The sequence below is a fragment of the Pogonomyrmex barbatus genome, unplaced genomic scaffold (assembly GCF_055798465.1).
Source record: "Pogonomyrmex barbatus isolate J1 unplaced genomic scaffold, ASM5579846v1 scaffold1, whole genome shotgun sequence".
In the NCBI taxonomy this organism is placed as follows: Eukaryota; Metazoa; Arthropoda; class Insecta; order Hymenoptera; family Formicidae; genus Pogonomyrmex; species Pogonomyrmex barbatus.
The window spans coordinates 26,505,124-26,529,967 of NW_028297098.1; the positions used below are offsets into that span (position 1 = coordinate 26,505,124).

At 31.1% G+C, this 24,844-nt stretch overlaps 2 protein-coding genes across 2 annotated transcripts; one reads left to right on the top strand and one right to left on the bottom strand.

The window, feature by feature from the left end:
- Positions 1-200: 200 nt before the first annotated feature.
- LOC105432162 (uncharacterized) lies at positions 201-8,778 on the bottom strand. Its single transcript, XM_011646836.2, has 4 exons — positions 1,814-8,778; positions 1,464-1,642; positions 991-1,380; positions 201-887 (listed from the first exon to the last, which is right to left on the bottom strand). The coding sequence occupies exons 1-4, from the start codon at positions 2,070-2,072 to the stop codon at positions 351-353; spliced, it is 1,365 nt and encodes a 454-aa protein (XP_011645138.2). The 5' UTR covers positions 2,073-8,778; the 3' UTR covers positions 201-350.
- Pde8 (phosphodiesterase 8) lies at positions 6,353-23,557 on the top strand. Its single transcript, XM_089077121.1, has 21 exons — positions 6,353-6,452; positions 7,753-7,853; positions 8,777-8,885; positions 11,852-11,949; positions 16,464-16,523; positions 16,632-16,822; positions 17,117-17,176; positions 17,263-17,329; positions 17,431-17,598; positions 17,791-18,005; positions 18,271-18,428; positions 19,000-19,121; positions 19,211-19,318; positions 19,471-19,664; positions 19,866-20,144; positions 20,416-20,542; positions 20,656-20,787; positions 21,175-21,336; positions 21,429-21,558; positions 21,648-21,715; positions 21,960-23,557. Exons 1-21 carry the CDS (start codon positions 6,353-6,355, stop codon positions 22,029-22,031), a joined length of 2,721 nt encoding a protein of 906 aa, XP_088933247.1. The 3' UTR covers positions 22,032-23,557.
- Positions 23,558-24,844: the final 1,287 nt, after the last annotated feature.

Genomic DNA, 24,844 nt, shown 5'->3' on the forward strand with positions numbered 1-24,844 from the left:
CATTTATATAGCACGTATCTGATTTATAAATTATTATAAAAATATATTACAAATTTAATATTTTTGATTTATAAATATAAAGATATTCTTAAATAATTAAAAAAAATATATATTTTTAACTATAAATATATAAATACATATGCATTGCACAAAGACAAATATAAAAGATACTAGGAAATACGAATAAGGAAAACAGGATATAATTTTATAAAAATAATTATATATTTAATTTATGATTATAATTCATAAATCGGTAGCTATACAATATATAATTTACATAATTAAGACATAATAAGACATAATAAGAAGACATAACAAGAATAAAACATAATAATTTCAAATTATTAATATTACAGTTTTATTTTAAGATAACTTGATTTTTTATGAAAAAACTGAGTAATTTCATTTTTAAGTGATTGATTTTTATGATAAACAATAGATTTAATTCTATTTTCGCTAATTTTTTCATCAGGACTTTTGTCGTTTATTTTTAATATTTTCCCGTTCGTAGATATTTTTAATTCATCAAAGATATTTTGTAACTTCGTGTAAACTTGATTTTCATAACACATATTCAAATGAATAGGATTCTGTATAGCAATCTTGTTTTTGAGATTTCTTAGTCGAGGTTGAATTTTATGATACGCCTCTTCAGTACTCAAATGGCGATTTTTTTCTTTCATTAGAAAATTAGGACTGTTTTCTAAATATGTTATTAAGTTTTGATTATGCTCGATCATAATAGATAGTTGGTTTCTTAATTCGTCCACCTTGATCCAATTTTTCTTTACTTCATTATATAATCTGCGTTTTCTACTATCTGTTTTCTTTATTTTCTGTATGGGTCGTTGTAATATACAATCTTGCTGCATTTCTGTTTGAGTATGCTAAAACAAAAAAAGTATGTTATATAAAACAAATAGATAAATGGTATTTTTAAAAATCATAACAAATCGCATTTTTAAACGATACTAAATTTGAATTACTTACAACTTGATTTTTAAGAAATATTTTCTCTTTTGGTAATTGAGAAGAGTCGTTTTTCGAGACTATATCTTGCCTAAAGATATGCTTGTTGCTTAGTAATCTTTTCTTCATCGATATTCTTTCTCTTTTATTTTCTCTATTCTTCAGAAGCTTGCAAATAATTTGAAGTATGTCGGTTGACACTTCATTATTCCTGAGATCAATTTGTGTAAGTACACTATTCATTTGTAAAAGCTCCAACATAATTTCTCCTTCATGTTGAGTGATTCCGCAACATCGCAAACGTAATGTTTTCAACCAAAAATCACTTTTCAGCATACATGTCAATTGCCTCAAATCAATATCACCAAATTTATAATTTCTATCAAGTATTAATACTCGCAGTCCTTCTTCCTAAAATGTAAATGCAAATGTATTAAATAATCTGTCCGTACGTGGTGCTTCAATTAAAAAGATATTTTCTTCTTGATTCATACCACTGTTAAGTTAATATCTTGATGCAAGGTTAATTTCTTCCAAACACTTTGCAACAAATTTGCTTTTCTCTTTTTAAGAAATAATGACAGACATGTAGCGCTTCTGAGGCAGCATGATGATAAATTTAAGACATGAAGACTTGAATTACATTGCAAACTTTCTAGCAATGTATAACAACCTGTTAAAAAACATAAATTTGAATATGTTGCTGTTATCTTAATGCTTTTACATTAATTAAAATATCAAAGATATTTTTAAGAAAAAGTTATATTTGAAGTACATAAATATAATGTATAATTTATATTGACTGTTTAAAAAAAATTCATATAATTTACAAATTATAACCAACCTGCATCGTCTATTTGACATCTGGCCAATGATAAACTTCTCAGATTACGGTTGTTTGCCAAACCATCACCGAAGATCCTTAAATACTTGGGTGCCAAAGGAATACCATCGAGTGTAAGACTGGTGATCATCAATGAGTTCTTCAGATAGATGGCGATAGATTGAACGAAGCATTGTAGTAGACAATTAGTGTACAAAACTAGCTGCTGTCGATCCTTTTTCGCGCGTCTCCTGAATGTGCGAGCAGAATGCCAGTCCATTTGCCATTTTGTGATTCGTGAGTTTATATATCATCATTTTTTGCCATTGTCATATGTTTTAACTTTCCTTTCAGTCATCCCGCGATGTCACCTGCAAGCTTAAACTTACTGAGAGTAGTATCCGAAAGAAAAAAATAATCGTGATATTTAATCTTATTTTTCAAACAATCAAATACTTTTTATGACAATAAAAATTTGAAAACAACATTAAAACTATTAAGAATAAAATATATTTATAAAAAAGTATATATAAGTCACTATATTAACTTTTCTCTATATTGTAGAAGAGATATTCTTGAGTATATGTATAATTAATTTGCAAAAGAATCATTTATATATCTGTTTAATTACAATTTTATTTCAAGTCTTTTACATAAAATATTTTACATAAAAATTAAATTAAATTATTTTAAAAAATTATCGAGTTTTAAAGATAATTTTGTCTACTATATGTAACAGTAACAGATTAAGCAAGGAAAAAATATTATAAAATATACTTTTATTTAAATATTAAAATCATTTAATAGTTTTTATGCTAAAAAGAAAGCATTTGCAAATTAAGTAAATTTTCTACGAAATTTTAGCATATTTTTGCCAATTACCGTAATTTTATCAGTTTCTTCTTTATATCTATTTTCTCTCTAATCTTCTTACAACGACATCGGCTATATACATAAATTTTGAATAGACTTCGATCTTGCATTATACCATTTAATAGCGGCGACCAATCTTTTAAATTTATATAATCAGCATAAAATCGTAAGCAGTTGTTTTGCAGATACATCTGTATCATTGGCAAAGGCTTCACGTTTTTTTTGCAACAGAGCGCCTTGATTAAAGATATATCATAAGTTGTATTGAAAATTACAGATAAAAATAAGAATAATGTTAGATAAAAGGTTATTAAAATAAGAAATACTGACATTTTTTGTATATAAAACTTCTAAATATAATTAAAATGAATAAATCTTAAATTAATGATTTTAATCAATGTCGGAATGAATTTGAGAAAAACAATACCTTGTACGTCCATTCAAATAATCCACTAGAGCTTTCTTTTTTGTAATTTTGCATAACGATACAAGAAATTTTATCTGATCACAAATATCATTCCTTAACATATAATTTTTAACAAGTTATGTTTTTAAGAAAATTTGAAAAATGATATATTACACGTTCTGAATGTATGAAAATATCGACGTAAAATCGAACATTTGAATATCGATAGAAAAACTTTTCAATCTTCTATTATCTCATATATTTCATTAAACTTATTTTAATTTAATTAATTAGATATTTAGGTCCAAAATTTTCATACATTATTCTTTCTTCTTCTTGAAAACTATATGTTGAAATTATATGCAAAGCTGTGTTAATCTAACTTGATGATTTGCTTGGTGATTTATCTTGATTGATAACATACATGCAAAAATATCTAGTTAAGAGTAATAGAATATTATTCAATACAGATTGTAAACAATTATTATACATCAAAAACTTTAAAAAGTCGTGCATTATATAGAGATTTATATTATGAAATAAGAGATAGATTAATATTATGGGAAGAAGTATACAGAAAAAGATCTCATATTAATGTATATTTACATATTATAATATTTGATATTATGTACGTACATAAAAATAAAAATTTTTTAAAACGCATAAAAGTACATTCATAAGATAAAAAAAAAGTTTTTTATAAAATTGGTAATATTGCTATTATCAAAGCAATCTCAATTGTTCTTGCGAATGCATTTGCCTATCTCCAGCCGTAAGCACCAACCAAAGATGTTAAATTACAACTTAAAAACTATTGTATTACCACTAAAAAACAACGGCTAAGAAATAAAACAGATATTCAAACGCACGATAAGCTCTTGTGCAAAGATAACTTACGTCACGGAAATTCTAAAACGATCCTAAATAGTCGCCGTATAAAAAATGATGCTGTGTTAAGCGATTAAATTTACAGTGATAATTCCCCGACATCTTGTATTTGCTACTCGCAAATTCTACCTATCCCCGCCTCTATTGTCTGTGAGCATTGCTGGCTTAAAAATCACGTTTATCGTTCAAACACGCGTGGATCTTTCGTATATTGATCTCTCATGTGTGTTTAAACACTACTCAAATATCTGTTGCATCTTTTTATGTGAAGACGCGAGATAGATGACGAGGGGCGCGTGCGAGAAGACTTTGAACGAATGAGATACGCAGATTTCAAAGACGTCCTCGAGAAATCGTACAATTTAGCCAGTGAGTCTGAGGCCACTGCGCTGCCTACATCCCGATTCTGTCTTCATTAAAATCTCATACACACCTCGAAGCGCCGTGTCGCCTGACAAAGGAGCTCTCGTGATTCGTACTGTTCGTTACTGTGAAATCGTCGTCGTTGCAATCGTTACGTGACATCGCGACGAAGAGTTTCAACGAAAAGTTTTCACTTCTGTTCCGTATTACATTTACATCAACTACCGAAATACGCCGGTTGAATAACTACCGAAATACGCCAACGCGTCGAAAGCGATGTCCGATCGAGTGTTTTGTATTTATTACACAACTGAAGTTTTGAAGTAAATATCTCATACGTACTGCACTGTGCGATTTAACAACGTTGCAAGTTGATCTTTATCAGATAGAGATCATCTTTCCTAGTAAAGATTCATGATGATCTATGATCGAAACAGCGTGTTAAAAAACACGCGATAGACGTGCCCCGTAAACGTACATACATGCTTGTTCAAACGTACTGTTACGGTCTGTTATCGTTGTTTATTTCTAAGGGTAATTAACGGCTTTACTTTTCTTTATCGAAGAATTTAAGTATATACTTTATTCTCCAAATCGATTGTTAAACGTATGCGTTTAATTTATTATCTTGATATTTGGAATCTATGAATTGACACCCGTCATATTTTCAAGTTAGCAGAAATCGTTTTATAATCAATCTTTTCAAATGTAATTACATATAAATATTAATAAATTGTAGGATGAGAAAAATAGAACTTGATATTAATAATTTAAAAAGTTGTTTCACAGATATTTAATAATTAAATTTATTAACTTGTTAATAGATTTATTTCTAACAAAATTATAATATCTTTTGTTTCTTTACAAATATAAAAAAAAAATACTTCAAGATAAAAGATAAAAAGACAGAAAAATTTTTATTTTATAAAGATTATTTTGAGATTTTATTTAAAGATTATTATTGCCCCGGGACTTCTTCTGATTCTTTAATTTAAAAACTTTAAATGTCCGTATCGCGATATAGGAACTACAGACTTGCATCACTATGAAAACAGTGCCTCCGATAATTATGCACACAACAGTATTTGCTCACTTCATGCCCACACAACGCGTAATCGGACGAATTACGTGAACGGCTATCTCGCGCGAAACATCTCTAATTTGCGCACGCCGAGAATCGTAGCTGCCAAGTGATACAGCTATTTGAGATGCGTCGCGGAATTTTTGAATTACATGTAGACACTTTCGGCAGAAGATAAGATAAAAACGGACTGGGAAAATTGCACTAACGCATGACCCCGTACACGCGAAATCATCGCGCCTTGATCGCGATCTTGATGTGCATTCAATTTGTCATCAACAGTCGCAGAGGTCTCACGAAATTTTCATTCATCTCGCCAAGCCACACGTTTGTTCTAATCTCTTAACGAACAATTAGCGAGCAGTCAGTTAGCTTTGTGAACGCAGTAAATTTTATTTAATTTAACTTCTATTTGCAAGTGGTGAAAATTCCAAGTGATCGAAAAAAAAGTGATCTCGACTGATTCAGCGGAAATTTTATTGGCACTCGTCGTTTAATCAAATGCGACTCGAGCAATTTAACATATTGTTCTAAAGTGATTTAATCCCGACTTTATTAGTACGATTCTTTATGTACGTTTAATTAATGTAAAATAGTGTTAGCACAATCAATGTTTGGGTTATGCAAAATCAGTGCGCAGAGGATTATTTCCTTCGGTCTCGAGATAAGCAAATTGATATGCAAGCATGAGCGTGCATTTTTACACACACGCGTACACGGTAAGCACACGTTTCTTTCAACAATATCGAATTCTCAGCTCGTGTTAATTTTTCTAAATGAAAAAGAGGAGATTTCGTCTCTACCAATCGCCTTCGATGAAAAATAACCTAACGATACTTGTCGCGGTTGTCATTGATGATTCAGAATTTGACCGGATGTTTTCCGAGGTTTCCGACAATGCGAAAAATAGTAAGGAGGCCCTTCGCGAACTGATAGCTCGTCTTGAGAAATGGGATGCAAGATTAGCATATTGAAATGCATGAGAGGCAAAGTCGAACAGGAGGAGAGCATATCGTCGGGAATTAGCAATTCTTCCAGCAACACAAGCGGTACGTTGCTCTTTTTCTTCCTTCTTTCTGTGTAATATTATATTTTTATTTCAATCGGTTTGAAGTCTATGTGAAAAGAATGTTATTCGTAAAGTTTAGCTTTCACGATAAAAATTGATGTAGACAGTTGGAAAGATATTCATTTGACAATGCAAAACTATAAATAATTTTTACAATGTTGCTCTGAAGATAGATGCAATTAATAATTTATATTATACTTCATGCAGTAAATTTAGATATATATAAAAAATATTTTATATGTTATCTAAAAAAATTTTCATTGAAAAATTATATCATATTACATGACGCCATTATTTATTTAAGTAGAATTATATATGAAAGATATTGTGCAAGTAGTGTGATTCATTATTAATCTCAGTCGTTAACTCTTTCTCAATGAGTGGCACTGTAGAAATTTCTAAGTGACGTATGTCAATCTGTAGCTAAACACTTTTGACGCGAAGTTTAAATGCCTCCTTCTGATTGCGAAATGTTATCAAGTTTACACGTATTCGGCTCCTGGGTATATGTAATATACGATTGGAGAACGTTAAACGTCGAAGCATAGTAATCTTCTCTCGAAGGTCAAATTCTGGGTGGTTACGTTTTTCTCTCTCACCATGTTTGCTCTATATAATCCGTTTACTGCTGTGCAAGAGGATATTACACGCTCGAAAAATTTATTTTTCAGATTACTATTTCTGTCTTTCCACATTACGTCCATTTAATCTATACTCTGATATATTTTAATCATAGTGAAAATTGTACTTTTAGAATTTTCAACACAAATGAGCTGTAAAACATTATATCTAAAAACTATAATTAACATTTTTTTAATTATATTATTGTATAAATATGTAAACATATGTACGTATGTTAGATGTGTAAACATAATATAATTATCTATGTAACTTCATTAGCGTTATATATTATTACTATTTTCAGTAACTAAAATATATACTTTACAATTAAATTTATAATTAAATTCTATTTTATTTCTTATCTGCTTTCTAACTTGTATGTCTTCTATTTTACTTGTGTGCTTCTAAATTGAAGGCAAAGCATTTACAATAATTATTCCTTAATTTATTAATCAAACGAAAAATTATTACATATTCTAATTTCTAATTTTTGAATGTTGGATATATCATGATAAAATATTATATATCAACATAACAAAATCTATTCCATTACAATTTAAAAATGCTACCTGAATATTTTTTTAATTAAACAAAATTTTATTGTTTAAATAAATTTTTTCTATTATGATTTTCAAATCATAATGGCATTTGGCATTAAGAAAAGTTAAACAATCAAATCAAAATCGCATTATCATGCATTTGTCTGATGGATGCCTTTCATGAAAGAGGAGAGAAGGAAGGGCGGGAAGGTAGACTTCAGGTAACAGTCATTCTCCTTGACCTAGTCTACAATTGACCACATCGTGTGTGTGTGTGTGTGTGTGTGTGTGTGTGTGTGTGTGTGTGTGTGTGTGTGTGTGTGTGCCGACTGGAGTCATCGTTCGAGACGTGAATTAATCAGATTTATGAATCCAGGGAGCGACTTCCAACGCGTTTCTAGTTTTTCGATTTAGTCTGCGCAACGCAATGTCGAACCGAGACCACGTATTATATCACACTCAAGGATCGATTCTAAGATAAAAGTTAATCGTTCTCACAAGAAGACTTAATTCTATCACTTCTATAAATTCTAAATCTATCTTTAATTCTATACATTTTCAAATGTCTTCAATCAAAATTTTTTAAAAATTTCTTTCTAAAACATCGTTTTATTTTCTAAAATCGACCTTGTAGCAAATACATGCATCTTATCTCTAGCTATTTTTCTAATACCTTGAAAGAGCTCTATGTGATTATTATACTTTCGAATCACTTTTGTACATCATTAGGTATTTAATATGCCGTACTTATTTCCAGTAACGACCCTCATCTTTTTGTAGATGGTAATTCTCATGAAAAGGAATTGAGGTTTATTAGGTGTTATTTAAGTCGCTACGGCCAACATCACGAGCGTATTCTGTGAAGATTACGTAAAACGTTTCATCTTTTTCTTTCTTTACACGCAGTATTATAATGACGTGGTGGCTTGTTAATAAATATTCCATAGCTACGCTATATGCAAATACGAATTCAGATACGTTTGACTAGAATATTAATATTCGAATACGTTGCGCAACATTTCTATCGGCTATATAGATAAATGCAGACGAGGTACATCATCAATCTTGTCGATTTTCTAGAACTTATTAGATATTTTAAGATATTAGCTGCTTTAGTTTATTATCGACAAGTATTTATACGTAGATATTATTTACAGATGCAATAGAGACCAACAGGGACCAAGACAATCTGTATCTCGCGTTCAACAAGCATCATTTTGTCGTCGAAGAGGACGATCGTGAAGTAGCGCAATGTTAGTTAGTTAATTAAATTAATCATTATTTATCAATTATATAAAACTATTAAAAAGAATCTGAGTGCTTAACATAATCTCAACAAATCGTTAAACAATTTTTATAATTTATCAGTATTGATGTTTACACGTTTCTTTTCCTTCCAGTTAATTAATTTAATTAATTCCATTTATGTAAAGTCGGTGAACATGACTCCTTAACTCACTTAATTTAATATCGATTATATCTATAATGTTTTTTGAACTTCTATAGACACGTAAGCAAGCAACATGTTACTTGAATTTTTATCTTATCAGATCTGAGATTAATCAAGAAATAAGTTTATTTAAATCCTTACAACAGCTCTGACCGAACCAATCATCACACATTCTATTACTTAATAGTATTCAGTAAAATTACGATCAAATATTTGTACCTATATAATTTTTTATCTATTCTCTATTCGTGATTTCCTTTTCTCTTTCAAATTTAATCGTCTACGATCATAGAAATATCTACATATATTTTTTAAAAGTGGTCCAAAGATTTTTAATGTAAAAGAATATCTAGAACTTAATTTCCATCATTCATTTATTGTTATCATGCGTGTTGCAATTTTTTATGCATATAAAAATGTTGATAAATATTTTTTGAATTTTTTTTATTTTGCTCTTCTATATTCTCATCTGCCTCAGGGAATAGAGATTTTATGAAACTCAGATTGATGTGATACATATTTCTGCCCGTGTTTCGTGCTAAATGGACCTACAATATCTCGGGGTCTCCCCAACAACGCTATCGCGTCGCTCTTCTGGGGCCAGTCACTCTCGAGTAGAATTTTAACTTGGTCGATTCGATACTCTCGGTCAGTCGCTGTCTTTGGGCCGCAAACGACACATCGTTCGGCATACGCGTACGCCGATTTTTATCGCGATTTAATCCACTCGCGATTTTAACGTCGCCCGCAAATAGCGCCCAAATAAATTACACTTCAGTGTCGTTAAATGTGAACTCTCATTGAACTAATCAAGTGCATGTGTTATTTATGAGCGAATTTTGGATTACATTTTCAAATATGTTTTTAAATAAAACATATATAAATAATGCGCAAAGAAATGACGCGAAGGAAAATGACAAACATAAAAGAATATAAGCTACATTCTTTGACTGGACCCATGCATGTAATTAAGAATTTTGTTTAAAAAATGTAAAAGAAAAGATTTTTAAAAATATGTTATATTTGACAATAATTTATCTTGAAAAATTAGAAAAATTTTGAATATTATAAAAATCAAATTGAAAAATAGTTTTACTTTTTATTTCTATTTTTTTTTCGTTTTTATTTCAGTACAGAGTAAATACAAATTTGAAGATTTCCTATCTTATAGCAACAAAAAATTTCCATTCATAAATGTATATTTATTACAATTCATAATTAAGATTACATGCTTATTTTTGAACAATTTTTGATCTTTGGAGAATATTTTTACGATCAATTTACTTAAATTTAACTAACTGATTCAGCATCTTGAAATTAAATATTGATAAGAGCAATGATTGTTTGCATCAATTACGATTACATCATTAGGATAAAATAACAACTTATAATAGTTATTTTTTAACATGTGATAAATATGTTTATAACTAAATTTAATTTGTTATATATTTGTATTTTAATTCAAGAGTATTTGAATTCTTTTGTTCTTCTTTTGCTCTTTTTAAGAGTAAAGACTAATTTTATTTTTATATGATTATAAATTATAAATATATAATTATACTTTTTATACTTCAATAAGTTTTAATTATTTAGCTATTTCTAATTATTGTTTAACACGTCATTATAAATTCATACACTTAAAAATAACAAATATATTTATTGTATTCTTACATAAATTAATTAACTTTTATTTTTTGAATGAAGACAGAAGAAAACATATTAAACTATTAAATAAAAATGTAAAACATTTATAAGATATTAACATGCAGAAAATAATTACTACAATATTAATGCTATAGTTCTAATCTGTTATTATATGAGAAATTGATATGTAGTTTTCAATAATAATCTGTGACAAAAAATATTCCTATTTAACAACATGTCTACAAAAATTTAAATAATTAAGTCTATTGCAGATATAAAGGATGAAAAAAACTTGGCTCATTAGTGCAGATTTCAGTGATCTTTTAAAAGATAAATTTTTTGACAAATGTTTAATATGAACAGTGAGACGTGTAATAACATAACGCTGTCAGTGTAATGAAAGCAGACGCAAAAAAATATAGTTTCGAACAATGTGAGATCATGTAGCTCCGCTTAGCTCAATATTTGCAAGGCCGAAAGTATAATTCATATGGCATCGCTGCCGAACAAGTATTTCTTCCCAAGCGAGGACGAAGACAGCTTGGAGAATGAATTATTTCCAGATCATTTATTCGGTGCGTAAATGGCTCAATCTTTTCTAAGCTCCATTTTGATTCCATTAAATACGTGCGTACGCATAACGCAATTATTTTGTGATAAAGTACATTCTATAAGTGGAACGGTCTCAAAAAAAAAAAAAAATTGGGGCAACGATTCACCAATCAATTCACCTTGTCAATTAAATTCAATTGACTTTTAATTGCAATAAAAGCTGCTATGACCCACAAACCTCAAACCCTAAGATATTCTTGTAGAATAAGTGTGCGTACCTCTAACAAGCTTCGTTACCATAATTACTAACGCATTGACAACTGAATTGCATTAATTGATAGTTTGAGTTAGGAAAAAAGTTCGATATAAGTATATAAACCGATAAATACATGTAAATGGGTAGTTCCAGCTTTATTACATGGAATCAAACTTTAGAATCGCCAGACCTTTAATTACGCTGCTATGATCACGCTAACAACTACCTGTTGCTAAGAATTTTCGATTGTTCGAAAGAACATCCGTCTGAGTTTTGAGCATGATTGGATTAATGATTATTTAACGGGATTGTTTTAGGTAAGACGGATGCGTTTGACATTGTGGCTGAAAAGAATGAAAAAACACCCTTTGAGGACTCTTGCGCATATGATGAAAATGGCGATTACTTGACCATAGTAAGTTATCTCCTCATTATCATTTAAAGATAAATATTTTAAGTGTCATTTTTATTTTATATATAATGCTAATTTTATATATAATTGCTCGGTATATGCGCAACATTGATATTATCCGAATAATTTATTTATAATATATTCTCTGATCTCAATTATTCCATAAATAATGTCTTTACAATATGCAAAATCTCCATTGAAACAAATTTTTAAGTCGTACAATAATTAAGTTTATTTTTAATTATATTAATATAATATACTTCAACTATTTTCTGCAGTTGATATAGCAAAAGATAAGATGTTATTTTGTTGGACTTTTTAAGAAAGTGAAATGTATAGGTTAATATCGCAAAGTTATTAAAAACGATACATTTGACGATGATGCTACTTATAACGTAGGCGTGTGTTATCACATCTTTAATAATTAGGTCTGCTATCTAAACTCTTTCATATTCGTAATCAAAGATAAGAATCGCCTAGGCATTGTTCCACTTTACATTTTTGAATATGGATAAGAGGCAGGCTGGTTTCTGATGATACTGCATCGATCGCCATTTTTTTTTTCTAATTTGCAATAATATTATTAAAGTTTTTTAACATAGAATTATTAAGTAACTTTAAGATAAGAAAATAGCAAATGCATCATATATTTTTAATATATTATATTTTTGAAATTCCCGAATTTAATACTAGACTGCATTAAAATTTTAAATTTGCCTTTCTGCAAAATTACATACTTAATAAGTGTCTAATCAGTATTATGTAACATTTTGCTATTAACATTTTTCTAAATACTGATTTCAACTTGCTATATCTTTAATTTAAAAATATATCGTTATTTATCGTAATTATCGTTATTATTATTTCTCTTTTATTTCTCTTCTTCTCTCTCTCTTTTTGTTTCATTATGCTCTGTTTCCTTTCGGTTTAACACTTTTACTTGAAAGAATATCTATTTATGAATTACCGATAATACTATGCTATTTATCTATAAAATATCGACGTATTTCAATCAAATACAAATTTTATAAAGAATATATTGCAAGGTAGAAAATTAAAATTATCTAACAAAGAAAAAATTAACGAAAAAAAGGCTACGCGGAAGCGCGCGCATAAATAGCTCGAAAGGGGAGACTGCGCAAATCCCATTTCGAGGAAAATGTTCAATTGTTAAGGGAACTCGACGAAAAGAAAAAAAAAAAAAGAGCTAAAGAAAAAAAGCGGGGGAATAATCTAGCGAAGGGTGATCCTCGCCGTCAGCCCTTTCCGTTCTCACAGGGGGCTTTGTCGGGAAACCCGCAATCAAGACTCCTCCTCTCCTCACGATACAAACTTCGCAAGCAGTGATTCTAAATATACATGCGTTTTTCTGCGTACCGCTGACGCGGCCTTCCATCGCGGCTAACCCTTTCAATAATTCGCGCGGCGTTTATCGCAAAGTTTCGCGCGGGGGTGACGAAAGGGTAATGCTCGATCGGCTCAATAGTCATCTGTCTCGATGGCCCGATTAAATATGAAAATCGTTCGGACGCACTTCAACGTCGCGGGCATAAACGCCGGCTGAATAATTGATTCACCGCGCGCAATCGCGGTGAGTACGATCTCTCTCATTTGGCCGCTTCTCCTCGACGAGTCAAGATCCCGGCCGGCTCGAGAACGGCTATAGACAGATCTATAGACCGTCTATAGACAGTCTCTAGACGTGCGGGAGCGATCAGACGGAGAAACGATCAGTCGGAACCGACGAGCTGCTTGCTTAGAGTAATGCGGATGTGTTTGCGTGCGTTTCAAATTGCCCGGAAAATGTCAAGTAAGAGTAGAGGCGCCAATGAGTTTACGCGCCGCATCAATTTGGCGATAATCAAATCCCGCAAAGCGGGAAAATCGATCGCGTGCAACACCGTTCACCGCTAATCCTCAAAGTGTAAAGCTACCCCTCTGATAAACTATCTGTTATTTTCCGAGCGATAGTAATATTCTCGACGTCGAATGAACGGTTATAGTTTGTTCGCGTCCAGAAGAAGTGTCTAGTTAAGCAAAAGTTTGGAACACGTTCGACGATGTCACTCTTTTGTCCTGTTCACTTTGCTGTCGCTTTCCTCCGTTAATCGTTGTCTCTCAAACGTGCTTATGTACGCTCTACAGCCGAGCGATAGCTCGGCTCGAACAAAACGCAATTGTCGGACTTGTCACGCACGGCAATTATTGTGATTGAATTATCGGTAAGAGCAGCGTTTCGAAAAAGTTGGACGAAGTTTGATGCTATAGACTAAAAGCGAGCACGTTGTATTAAGTTAAACGAGCAGCTCGCGTTTAACAACTTGTTGATAAAACGATTCGAATTTCCACACCGTTCTCATGTCAAAATTTTTGGCTTATTGGCGTATTCAAATTGATAAATAATTTCCTTGATTTTTTTCCTTATTTAACATAAAGATTAATGTAACAAGATAGTTACATACACAACTGTCACAAACTTTCACTCACTCACAGAGTTTCATTTACGTCTATAAGAGACGGTGATTAATACCACGAAGTGACTCGTAACGAATCGATAGCACGACAACTGTTATTCTGTCACAAGGAGCTTTTTTCTCGGTCGTAGAACTTTCCCTGCCTGAACATAAACGAACTTTTCCACCCTTCCTACGTTTCCTTCGTTTTCACTGAGCAATTAAAAAAACGAATATGAATCCCGTGTGTTCTTTGTTCTAGCATACAATTTTTTTGTAATTAGCAGCGGTCTTCTGAGAACATGATAAAAAAAAACGATTCGATCGACAATGTTATTGTGAACTGACTGTAAAATTTCTCTCTTTAATCTTTCTTTGATCGCAACAATATCTACAAGCGATGGGTATCAGGTATGGTTCAAGTAAAGTCATTCGTAAGCTATCAATTTGTTAATATAGCATATATACTTTTATAATATAGCACATATACTTTTTATTTATTGCAAATTTAAAATACTGATAATAAAATTATTCTTATTGAAAATATAAATAAATTTTAATTGAGCAATTTCTATTAAAAGCAGATTATAAATGGAATTAATAAATTATTAGGGGTGCATGAAATCTTTTTTTTAATAATGGAGCTATTAATTTTTCTTCAGAATAAAATCACATGTCTTGTCATATTGAGAATATATGTATTTGAAAAGAATTATTTGAAGAGTTCGATAAAATGTTATATCACTTATTTATAAATGTTTTTCTCATAGGATAAAATTTTGTTTGACTTCACAAAACACACTATCGTTATAAGAATATGCTTTGACATGCTACATAGACACCTTATCGCTAATAAATTACTTCTACTTCTGATCGAACGAATATATCGATCTCGTTATCTATAGATCGATGATCAATATCGTAATGGTCTTTTGTTTAAGTCGTCCTTTGCGGTTCTCACAACGCTCTGATAAAGCTAAACGTTAAAATGTAAAATGTAAAAAAAAATTATAACAAAACGATCAAAAATTGCATTCGAAAAAAACAATGTCATTAAAATACCGATTTTACAAAATATCATAAAAATAAGATTAGAATAAGATTAAATAATATATATTCAACTGCGTGGACAGCGTGATGCATCATCATCTGTGCAATTGCTATTTTGCTTTTATGATCCTCGCGTTAATAAGGCATTGAGAAATGAATAGACGGCTAACTAGACTGGGTACTCTATGTCTACGGCGGCACTGACGATAGTAATGTTAACAAGGAAGAATTGCGGATATGGTGTAGTGACATTCTCAGTATCGTGTGCGGGCGTGTGCGAAAGAGATGGTGCACTAGAATAAGAGGATGCAAGTGGCTGAATTGATACCGCAATTGGCAGCACGCATTAGGGTATAAATTTAACATTGATCATGATTTCTGGTGCAATTTGTATATTCATAATTTTTTTTTTTTTTTTTTTTTTTATGAGAAATACAACAGTAGTTAAATTAACTTCTCTCTCGTAAGCTGCAAAAATATTCTGTGACGTATCTCTAATGCGCAGTAAATGCACATATCATCTCACGAAAACAAGCAAGACTCTGCATAACTTTCAGTAGTTGACTTACTTCAAGATTGATTTTTATCAATTTAAAATGTATATAAGATCGCAGACCTCGATTATTGTCATATTTTTGACATATCTAGGTTAGAATAGCGACGACTAAGCGATTAATTTATTGCAAATGAAGGATCAAGTTACGAAACATTACAAGACCGCAAAAAATGTGGAAGCGTCTCCGCGAGCTCGTCATCGAGCGAAAATTTACAAACTACTTGAATCGATGTATCTAGATAAAGAGGAACCAGTATGTATCCGATACCGATATCGATGCATTAACATTAAGTCTCTGATTAGATTTGGTTAAATAAAAACCATTACTCATAGCAAACACGTACAAATCACGAAAAAAGGAGACACCTGACAAAACTCTTTGATCATCTCTCATCTATATCGTCTATCTCGTCTTTGATTTATTTTATTTTATTTTATTATTTCTTTTCTGTTCACAGAAGGGTCCTCAAGATTTTAGCAATTATTTATTGACAACCAACGTTCCTAGTATTATAAAAGTATGTATTATATTGATTTAACAAAATTGCATTAACAAATCCGACTTTTGGTTAATACTAATATATGAATTTTGTTTTCCATACTTGTCAAACTTCCTCATGGTGCAGATATTATTAGTCTTTAGCAAAGATGATCAACAAATGGACATACTTGCTAATGCCGCTAGAAGGCTGGGCTGGAGCGTATCAATGGCAAAAGACGCGGAAAAAGCAATTGAACTTTTTCAAAATCGCGCTCATGAATTAGTGATTATCGATCATAGAGAACATCACGCGGCCGAAGGCGATGCTATTTGTAGGTATGGCAAATTGTTTAAATAATCTCTAATAAATTCAGCATAAAAAAGATTCTGTAAAAATAAGCGGGAAATATATAATTTAAAATATATAAAATTATTAATATGCAAAAAAAACTGTCATATTATTTGAATAATATTTTAATTATATCCAACGATTATTTATTCCAAAAATGAATATATTCAACAAAAGTTTTGTCAATCTTTATTAAATATAAAGAAAATATTATATTAGGAAAAGAAATTATTTATAAATTTACATATATTTGTTATATAATTTAAAATATTAAATTTCAGAGCAATCAGATCCAGTCCGGTTTATCACAATTCTGTCATTATAGCCCTCGTGAAAAAATCGTATGTTTCCTAATCTTTTTTTTTTTACAATTTAATTAACTTTTATTTTTATTTTAATATTCGGACTTTCGTATATTCGTTTCTAGATATTTCATGCTCGATGAGGAAGATCATATTGTGGCATTAAACTTGCTAGAAACAGGTTTTACCAGAGTGAGTATTTATTTAAATAACAGAATATATCAGATGCACATAAAAAAGATTACAAATAGACTTTTTATTGAGTTCTTTATTCAGTTCCGCTTATATTTCAGGCACTGATGGAATGTTCGCACGAAGGCATATTAATAAACGAATTAGTAGGAATATATACTAGCTCATTATTGCCGAAAACTCAATTAGCAGCAGCACATGCATTATATTTGGCACTTGACAGGTGTCGCGATATGGTGCATATAACCAATGATAAGAACATTGTACAGGTATTATGAGAAACAAATTGGTATACATTTCTTATTTTGTATAGTCATTCTCGATATTTCCAGCAACAAAAACTTTTTTCATTGCATATATAAATATGTACACGTTATTTGTATAAGATTCTTATTTTGATACCAGTATTATTTTGATACCAATATCTATACGCATAGATTGTAATTTTACATTGTTTTTAGTTTCTAAATAAAGTCAGCGAAAAATTGTTAGGATATAAGACAGAAGAAATGATGGGAAGAAATCTTTCGGAAATAGTCTACTACGACAATTTTGCTCTCATGGAGCAGCAATTGAGTAAAGGCCGAGAATTCGAAGGAAATATGAATTGCAAGAGGAAAAACAATCAAATGATTACGATCAATTGCAGGATAATCCCGTTCTGTATTACATTAAAGTATGTTCTCTTAACTGAAATTCAAAACAATTAATTTCTTAATAAACTCTTATTTTCTTCATATTAATTTCAATACTATTTTTTATTCATATTTTTAATTATATTCTTTCTTGATATTAATATTAATCAATTATTAATAAAAAAATCATCTCTTTTATTATAAATGTCATCATTAAAATACATTCTATTTATTATTTTATAACAGTTGTTCAATTATTACTCTATTTCATATATCTATCTTTAGATTTATTATATCTATCTTTAGAAAACCAAGTCATTATATATACGTATACGATACTACGTATTTGTCGGAAAATTCAGCACCAATAAGCCCAGTTGGCAGCCCATTGCATCCTCCTCTTAGACCAAGTGTAATGCCGAATACGCGGAAATCCTCAGACGTCAAATCTGGTATAAGCGAAGGTAAATATTTCTATAAATATCGGATAAATAATATCACTAATATCACAACGGTCTATATCAAGTATCACCAGTAATGAGAAAAAGTTGTCGACACAGATAATTTTGTCCTCTTAGTTTATTGATGTACCCTTCGATATAAAGATAAAACGCATTGAGAGATGCGAATTGGGTCATCGGCTATTTTATGGTACACTTTGTGGCATGTATTTTTACATTAAAGAGTTATCGTGCGCCCGATATTAACCCTACATATATCGTTGTCGTAAACACGTCAAGAAATTTAATAGCACGAATCTGGGGCACACCTGTTATAGCTTGACTAATGCGAAAGTTTTACGTGTCTATAGCTTTAATTAATTTGCATCATATTTCCAAGAAAAATTGAAATCATGTGCAGCATCTCGCGAGCATATTACGCCGTTTCGGTATTTTTACAATGTCGAATTTTAAACAATAATTTCCGGAGCGAATAATCATCTATCAAATATAAATAAAATCAAACGATAATTTTTTAATATGCTGATTGATTCTTTGATATGAAAAAAAAAAAAAAATCGTATTATTGTGACAGGCCGTAGACGGTCAAGTTTGCAGAAGCTGCATTTGGAAGCGCCTATCACCAAAGTCATTACATTACTTTCAAACGCAGTCACGGATACAACTAATCCAGAAACAGCAGCGCAAATCGATAAAGTATGTGATTAATGAGACGCTCGTGTCGTGCTAAGTCACATCTATCCATTTAAATATATGTTGTTTACTGCTTGTCTTACGTCTTCTAGGCAATCGATATCTTAAAGACGACGGAACTTTATGTGCCGCATCTTAAAGAAGATAAAGCAATGTACAGCGATCCAGTCGCAACGGATCTCGTTGGCGCATTACTTGCTGTAAGAATATTTCGCAGCAGCTTTTCGTTTCGTACAAGAAAAATATTAAATTTAATAAAAATAGATCATCGTGCATTTAAATCATGCGCTCAAAACGTTTTCTTTTATTTAATTTATTATATATTATTATTATTTTTTTATTATTTTGACAGTCTCCGCGCACTGCATGGGAATCTAGGAGATCATCATCAGATTCTGCGAGATTATCCACTATCAAAGCTATTACAAACCCGAATTCACATGTGCAGAAAAATTTTCTGGGGCCACAAGAAATCACAGAGATATTAGACAAAAGCCTTGATTGGGATTTCGAAATATTCAAGCTTGAAGTTTTGACGGAGAAAAGGTGAATCACACAATTTATTAACGCAATATTGTGCAACATAAGAATTTTATAATTACTAATTATAAAACAGATGTACATTACAACAATTTTATAATTATTAATTATAAAACAGATGTCATTCTAGATATATTTTTACATCTTTGTTTATACGTGATAAGTGTATAGTGCTTAAATTATTCGCGTATTATTTGAATATTACAGGCCACTTGTTTTTCTGGGATTAACGATCATGAATTTATATCAAGTACCCACTGTATTACATTGTGATGAGAGAACATTACAAAACTGGTTAGCCATTATCGAGCATAATTACAACGCGAAGAATAGTTATCATAATTCAACACATGCCGCCGATGTCTTGCAAGCAACTGCGAGATTTATGCAATCGAAGAAGCTCAAAGAAATTTTAGAACCTTTAGATGAAGTTGCTACTTTGGTCGCCGCTGCTGCGCATGATATTGATCATCCTGGGAGATCCAGGTGAGTCTTTTAATATCGACAGATATTAAAGATATCGACATAACGCAAAATACATTAACAAAAATATATTTTTCAATTATGGTTATTTTTATACGAATATATTTAATTTTATATAAAAACATGCGAAAAAAAAGAATAAAAAAAATTAGAATCTTTCTGGTTTTTTAATAATTTTTTAGAGATTTAAAAAGAATTGATTTTCATTTGTTAATATTTAAATTTAGAATTAATTGTGTTAATAGTACAGTCTTGAATTAAAATCTTTTTCCAGTCAATTTCTTTGCAATGCTAACAGTCGTTTGGCAATACTCTACAATGATCTGTCAGTTCTCGAATCGCATCACGCAGCCTTAACATTTAAACTATCGCTTTCCGACGACAGTGTAAATATCTTCAAAGTAAGTTTCTTTCTATGTATTTTGGATGTGTGATTGTATTTTGGATCGTGAATTTGAAGATCAATGTGTAGAATAAACCGAATGTGTAATATCGGATTAAACGTCTGCTTTAGAATCTGGAACGAGACGCGTACAAACTGTTACGACAAAATGTCATTGACATGATTCTGGCGACCGAAATGACGAAGCACTTCGAGCACTTGGCGAAGTTCATGAATGTTTGTAGCGCGAGAATTGGTGAAGAGGTAATGTATGTTACTTTTATATTAAAATTATCAATAATTGCACTTCAAATTAATTATAATTACTAACTTCCAACTATATAAATTAAAATTTATGATACATTATTACACTCATTACTATCTTCTCCATTGGTAGTCATAATAATCAATAATATATTTAAAAGAAATCTAATTGCATTCTTTAATAATTTTCCAATCGCAAAAATAAATACATTAAAAATAAACTTTAAATATCTTAAAAATTACTTTGAAAATAAATTAATTTTACTTGTATAGCAATTAATTTTAATGGCTAATGAATATCTATGTAAATTTATCATAAAAATGTTTTAAATTATTATAATAATGAGGAAAAAAATTTAATTCAAAATCTTTCTAAAAAATTCGTAGACTTATTCAGATTCTCTGGACATGTCCGTGGTGCTACAGCCCGATAACGTAATATTAATTAAAAGAATGATGATCAAATGCGCGGATGTATCTAATCCAACCCGGCCATTAAAATGTTGCGTCGAATGGGCGAGACGAATCGCGGAGGAATACTTTAATCAGGTAAACATTTTCATAATTATCGACTAATTTCATTTATTGCAGAGAAGACAATTCATTGCTGTTGCATTAAAATATTTGTTAATAATTTTTAGACTGACGAAGAGAAAAAGTTGAAAATGCCAATTATAATGCCTATGTTCGATAGACTGACGTGCTCGATACCGAAAGCGCAAATCGGTTTTGTCGATTATATCATCAATGACATGATCGAAGCTTGGGATGGTTCGTTCTTTTGTTTTAAAAACCGTGTTAAAAATCTGTGTTAAAATATTCAAACTGTGTTATAATTGTATTATTTTCCGTTTTCACAGTGTTCATTGACATACCGGAAATAGTGGGCTATATGCGGCACAATTACGAAAAGTGGAAAGAGTATAATGTAAGACATCGGTTTCAATTTAATTAACAATTTTATTATAAAATAATTAATGCAAAATGCATGCTATAAAGTTATGTAATAGTATTCATTAATTCCGTAGTATTATTATTCCGTAGTATTATTATTCTGATTTGAAGACAAAGGAACATCAAATATTTAAATATTGAAATATTTTTAATATTAATAATGTATAATTTAAAGTTTATTCACCGACGTATTTTCTCTTGAATTATATGTCTTACAGGAACAAGGTATATCTACTTTGCAAGACGTCGAGAAACTACAACAACAACATCCCGAAATACAAATACCGTGATTGCTTGAGAAGCGCGTCTCACTTCGTTTTGTGCCTCGTTATGTAATATTTACACTGCGATTATCGTAAAGAACGTGTATAGTATTTATGTATTTAAGAGTAGTACAACGACATCGTTCATCCTAAGAAAATAGTCGTTTTTAAAAAAATACATGTAATTTGTTGCGTTGATCGCGGGCCATTAGCATTCTCATTATTTATACATAACTCCATTCCCCTCAAATGACACTCACCGTATTACTATTTTAAACACGTGATGCATATTATTAAAATTACTTATAGTATGAATTAAGAAATACCTTTACGTATGTAGCTCCGGTGACTATGTTATTTGCGAACGAAGTCTTTTGTGTTTACACATATTAGACATTAAATTGTGTATCTGAGAATAAATAAGGATATTGAATTTGAATTATTTCTGACTTTCATTATAGCCAGAATTTAATTCCTCACTTAATTTTGTTTAGTTTAGTTTTGGTAATGTAACTACTGTTTGGAAGGATTGGTATTATTTAAGTTGAAAGAAAACACTCGCACTCTTATGTGTGTCGGATTTCACTTTATTGTTTCTTTCAGCCGAGAAATGGCGTAGGGCCTATTTCTATGCGCTGCATGAATACAGAATTAAACAAAATCAGGTATAAAGTGTAAGCCGTATCGAGATGAAATTTTGCGTGATTTTTATCAACAGAGTGTATAATCTCTCAATTATGCAAATTACAAATTTTTCATTCTTCTTTTCATTCTTGTTTTTTTTTTTTTTCGTTATTACAGAAAATACGCATTCGCTTTCTCAATCTAAAACTGATGTAACGTTGTTGCATCTAAGAATGACAATTACATTTATGCGTGTTACAAACTGAAAGGAATAATAACATCAATAGCCCATCGAGTTACAAGTATCAACCTAACGGATGACTACTAAGTCACATTCATCGTAAAGACTCTTACGTATGCTGACATATGCTTACAGTATATGCTTTACATCATAATATTCTCTACGGGACACACGAATGATCATGGCCGTTTTATCCAGTATTTTTATTCAGTTAACGAGACATTTAATTTTTATCTCTAGAGACAATCAGAGTATCGAGTCATTTTTAGAGTTTATTGAAAGTATGACACGTAAACACGGAGTACTTCATGATAATATCTAGGAGTAGAGGTGAAGATAAAGACAAGAAACCCTTAAGGTAAAACTCCTGCTAGAAATTATCGATTAATTATTATTGTTCCGTGATGTTTGGTGCAACGAATGCCAACGCACGATCATTAGCATCGCGCGATTGGCAGACATAAAGTAACTTAATTACTTATCGTTACTACTATAATGCCTCGCTGTATTATTCGTCGGAAGATCTAGGTGTTACGCTTAACATTAAATTACTCGCGTTTTCGGTATACTTGCCACAAGTGCGTTGACGGAATCTAAAATGGAATTTGCCTAGCTCTTTCTTTTTTCAGATCTGTATCTTTTATTAATCGAATAGAATAATTTCGGTTCTGCCAAAAATCAGAATCTGCCATGTCGATAACCGTTTGTTTCCAAAATCCTAAAACTATTTTTCGCTTTTGGTCGGTGAGAAATTTCGATAATGGTTATCCAGCTTGAACGTCGCAGATACATTTTCTTTTTGTAGGTTGCGAAATTGAAGTTTATTCATCTTACAGAAATGCAAATGTGTTTGCTCACAAGTTGTTGCTGACAAGTAGCGTATTTTTAGACGAAACGTGAATCGGGAGCTATTTCAAGATTGTTTTATTAGCACTTGCCGCTAGTAGATGGAATTCGCGGGGTAACGAAGTAGCCTAATAATAGGGACGTATTTACCTAAGTAATTATTCTTAGCATTATATATAGTCATACACATATACCTAAGCTTTAATCTTTTTTTTTTTTTATGACGTGCACGTCATTTTTCGTTATTGTTTTATTGTAGATGACACACTTATCCCCAATAAGAAAACTTTTATATCGAGCTATATAATCCGATGCCGTCATTATCGATTGTGGTGCATTGCTGCTAAAATTCACCTCGCGCAAAGCGACGCACGCAACATTGATCAGACTAAGACCTCTATCTTTTGTGCGGATAAAATCGTGCTCGTGCGATCATCGCGGCCAAAATAATTAGACTCAAACAATTCAAGGGTGCTGACGACTCGACGAAAGTCTACGTCGTTAATTGTCGCACAAAGCTGACATCGGCGTTAGTCATAATTCTCCTTATCTAATATTAAACGAGAAAGAAGCAAATCGAAGGAAACGTATTCTAAGAAAAATGCGTATAATCCAATATCCTAAAATAACACACGCGTGTAGGCGTAGTCTGCGTTAAGAATGCGCTCTTAGCACTCTCCGTGTTTCCCAAAAACTTCTGGTAACTCTTGTCAATATAATATAACTCGCTCGTGAAGTCAAAAGTTCACCTATGCTTGATTTCGCTTTTTGATTCGCGGCAATCCTGTTGTATATCCTGGATGCTTGCTATGATTTTTGAATAAGACACTTAAATCGATGTTCGCGACTGATCGAAGACGCGCAGTCTTTATTTCGGTTGATTTCTCTATTTTTGGTGGTTTGCTCAGCAAAGTACGGCCGGAGCAAGAGAAGCTTCAGAGAAACAATCTCGTTTTGATGCGATGCGGATGGTAAGACACAGTTCTCGCTATATGATACAGAAGATGTAACGCGTCGCGACGACAAGATCATCCGTTCCAATCCTCCATTCGGATTTCCGATCCGTTTTTTAAAAATGACTGTCTGGAGTGACGCGCTGATGAGGAAAGTGCATCAAATCGTCTACTAA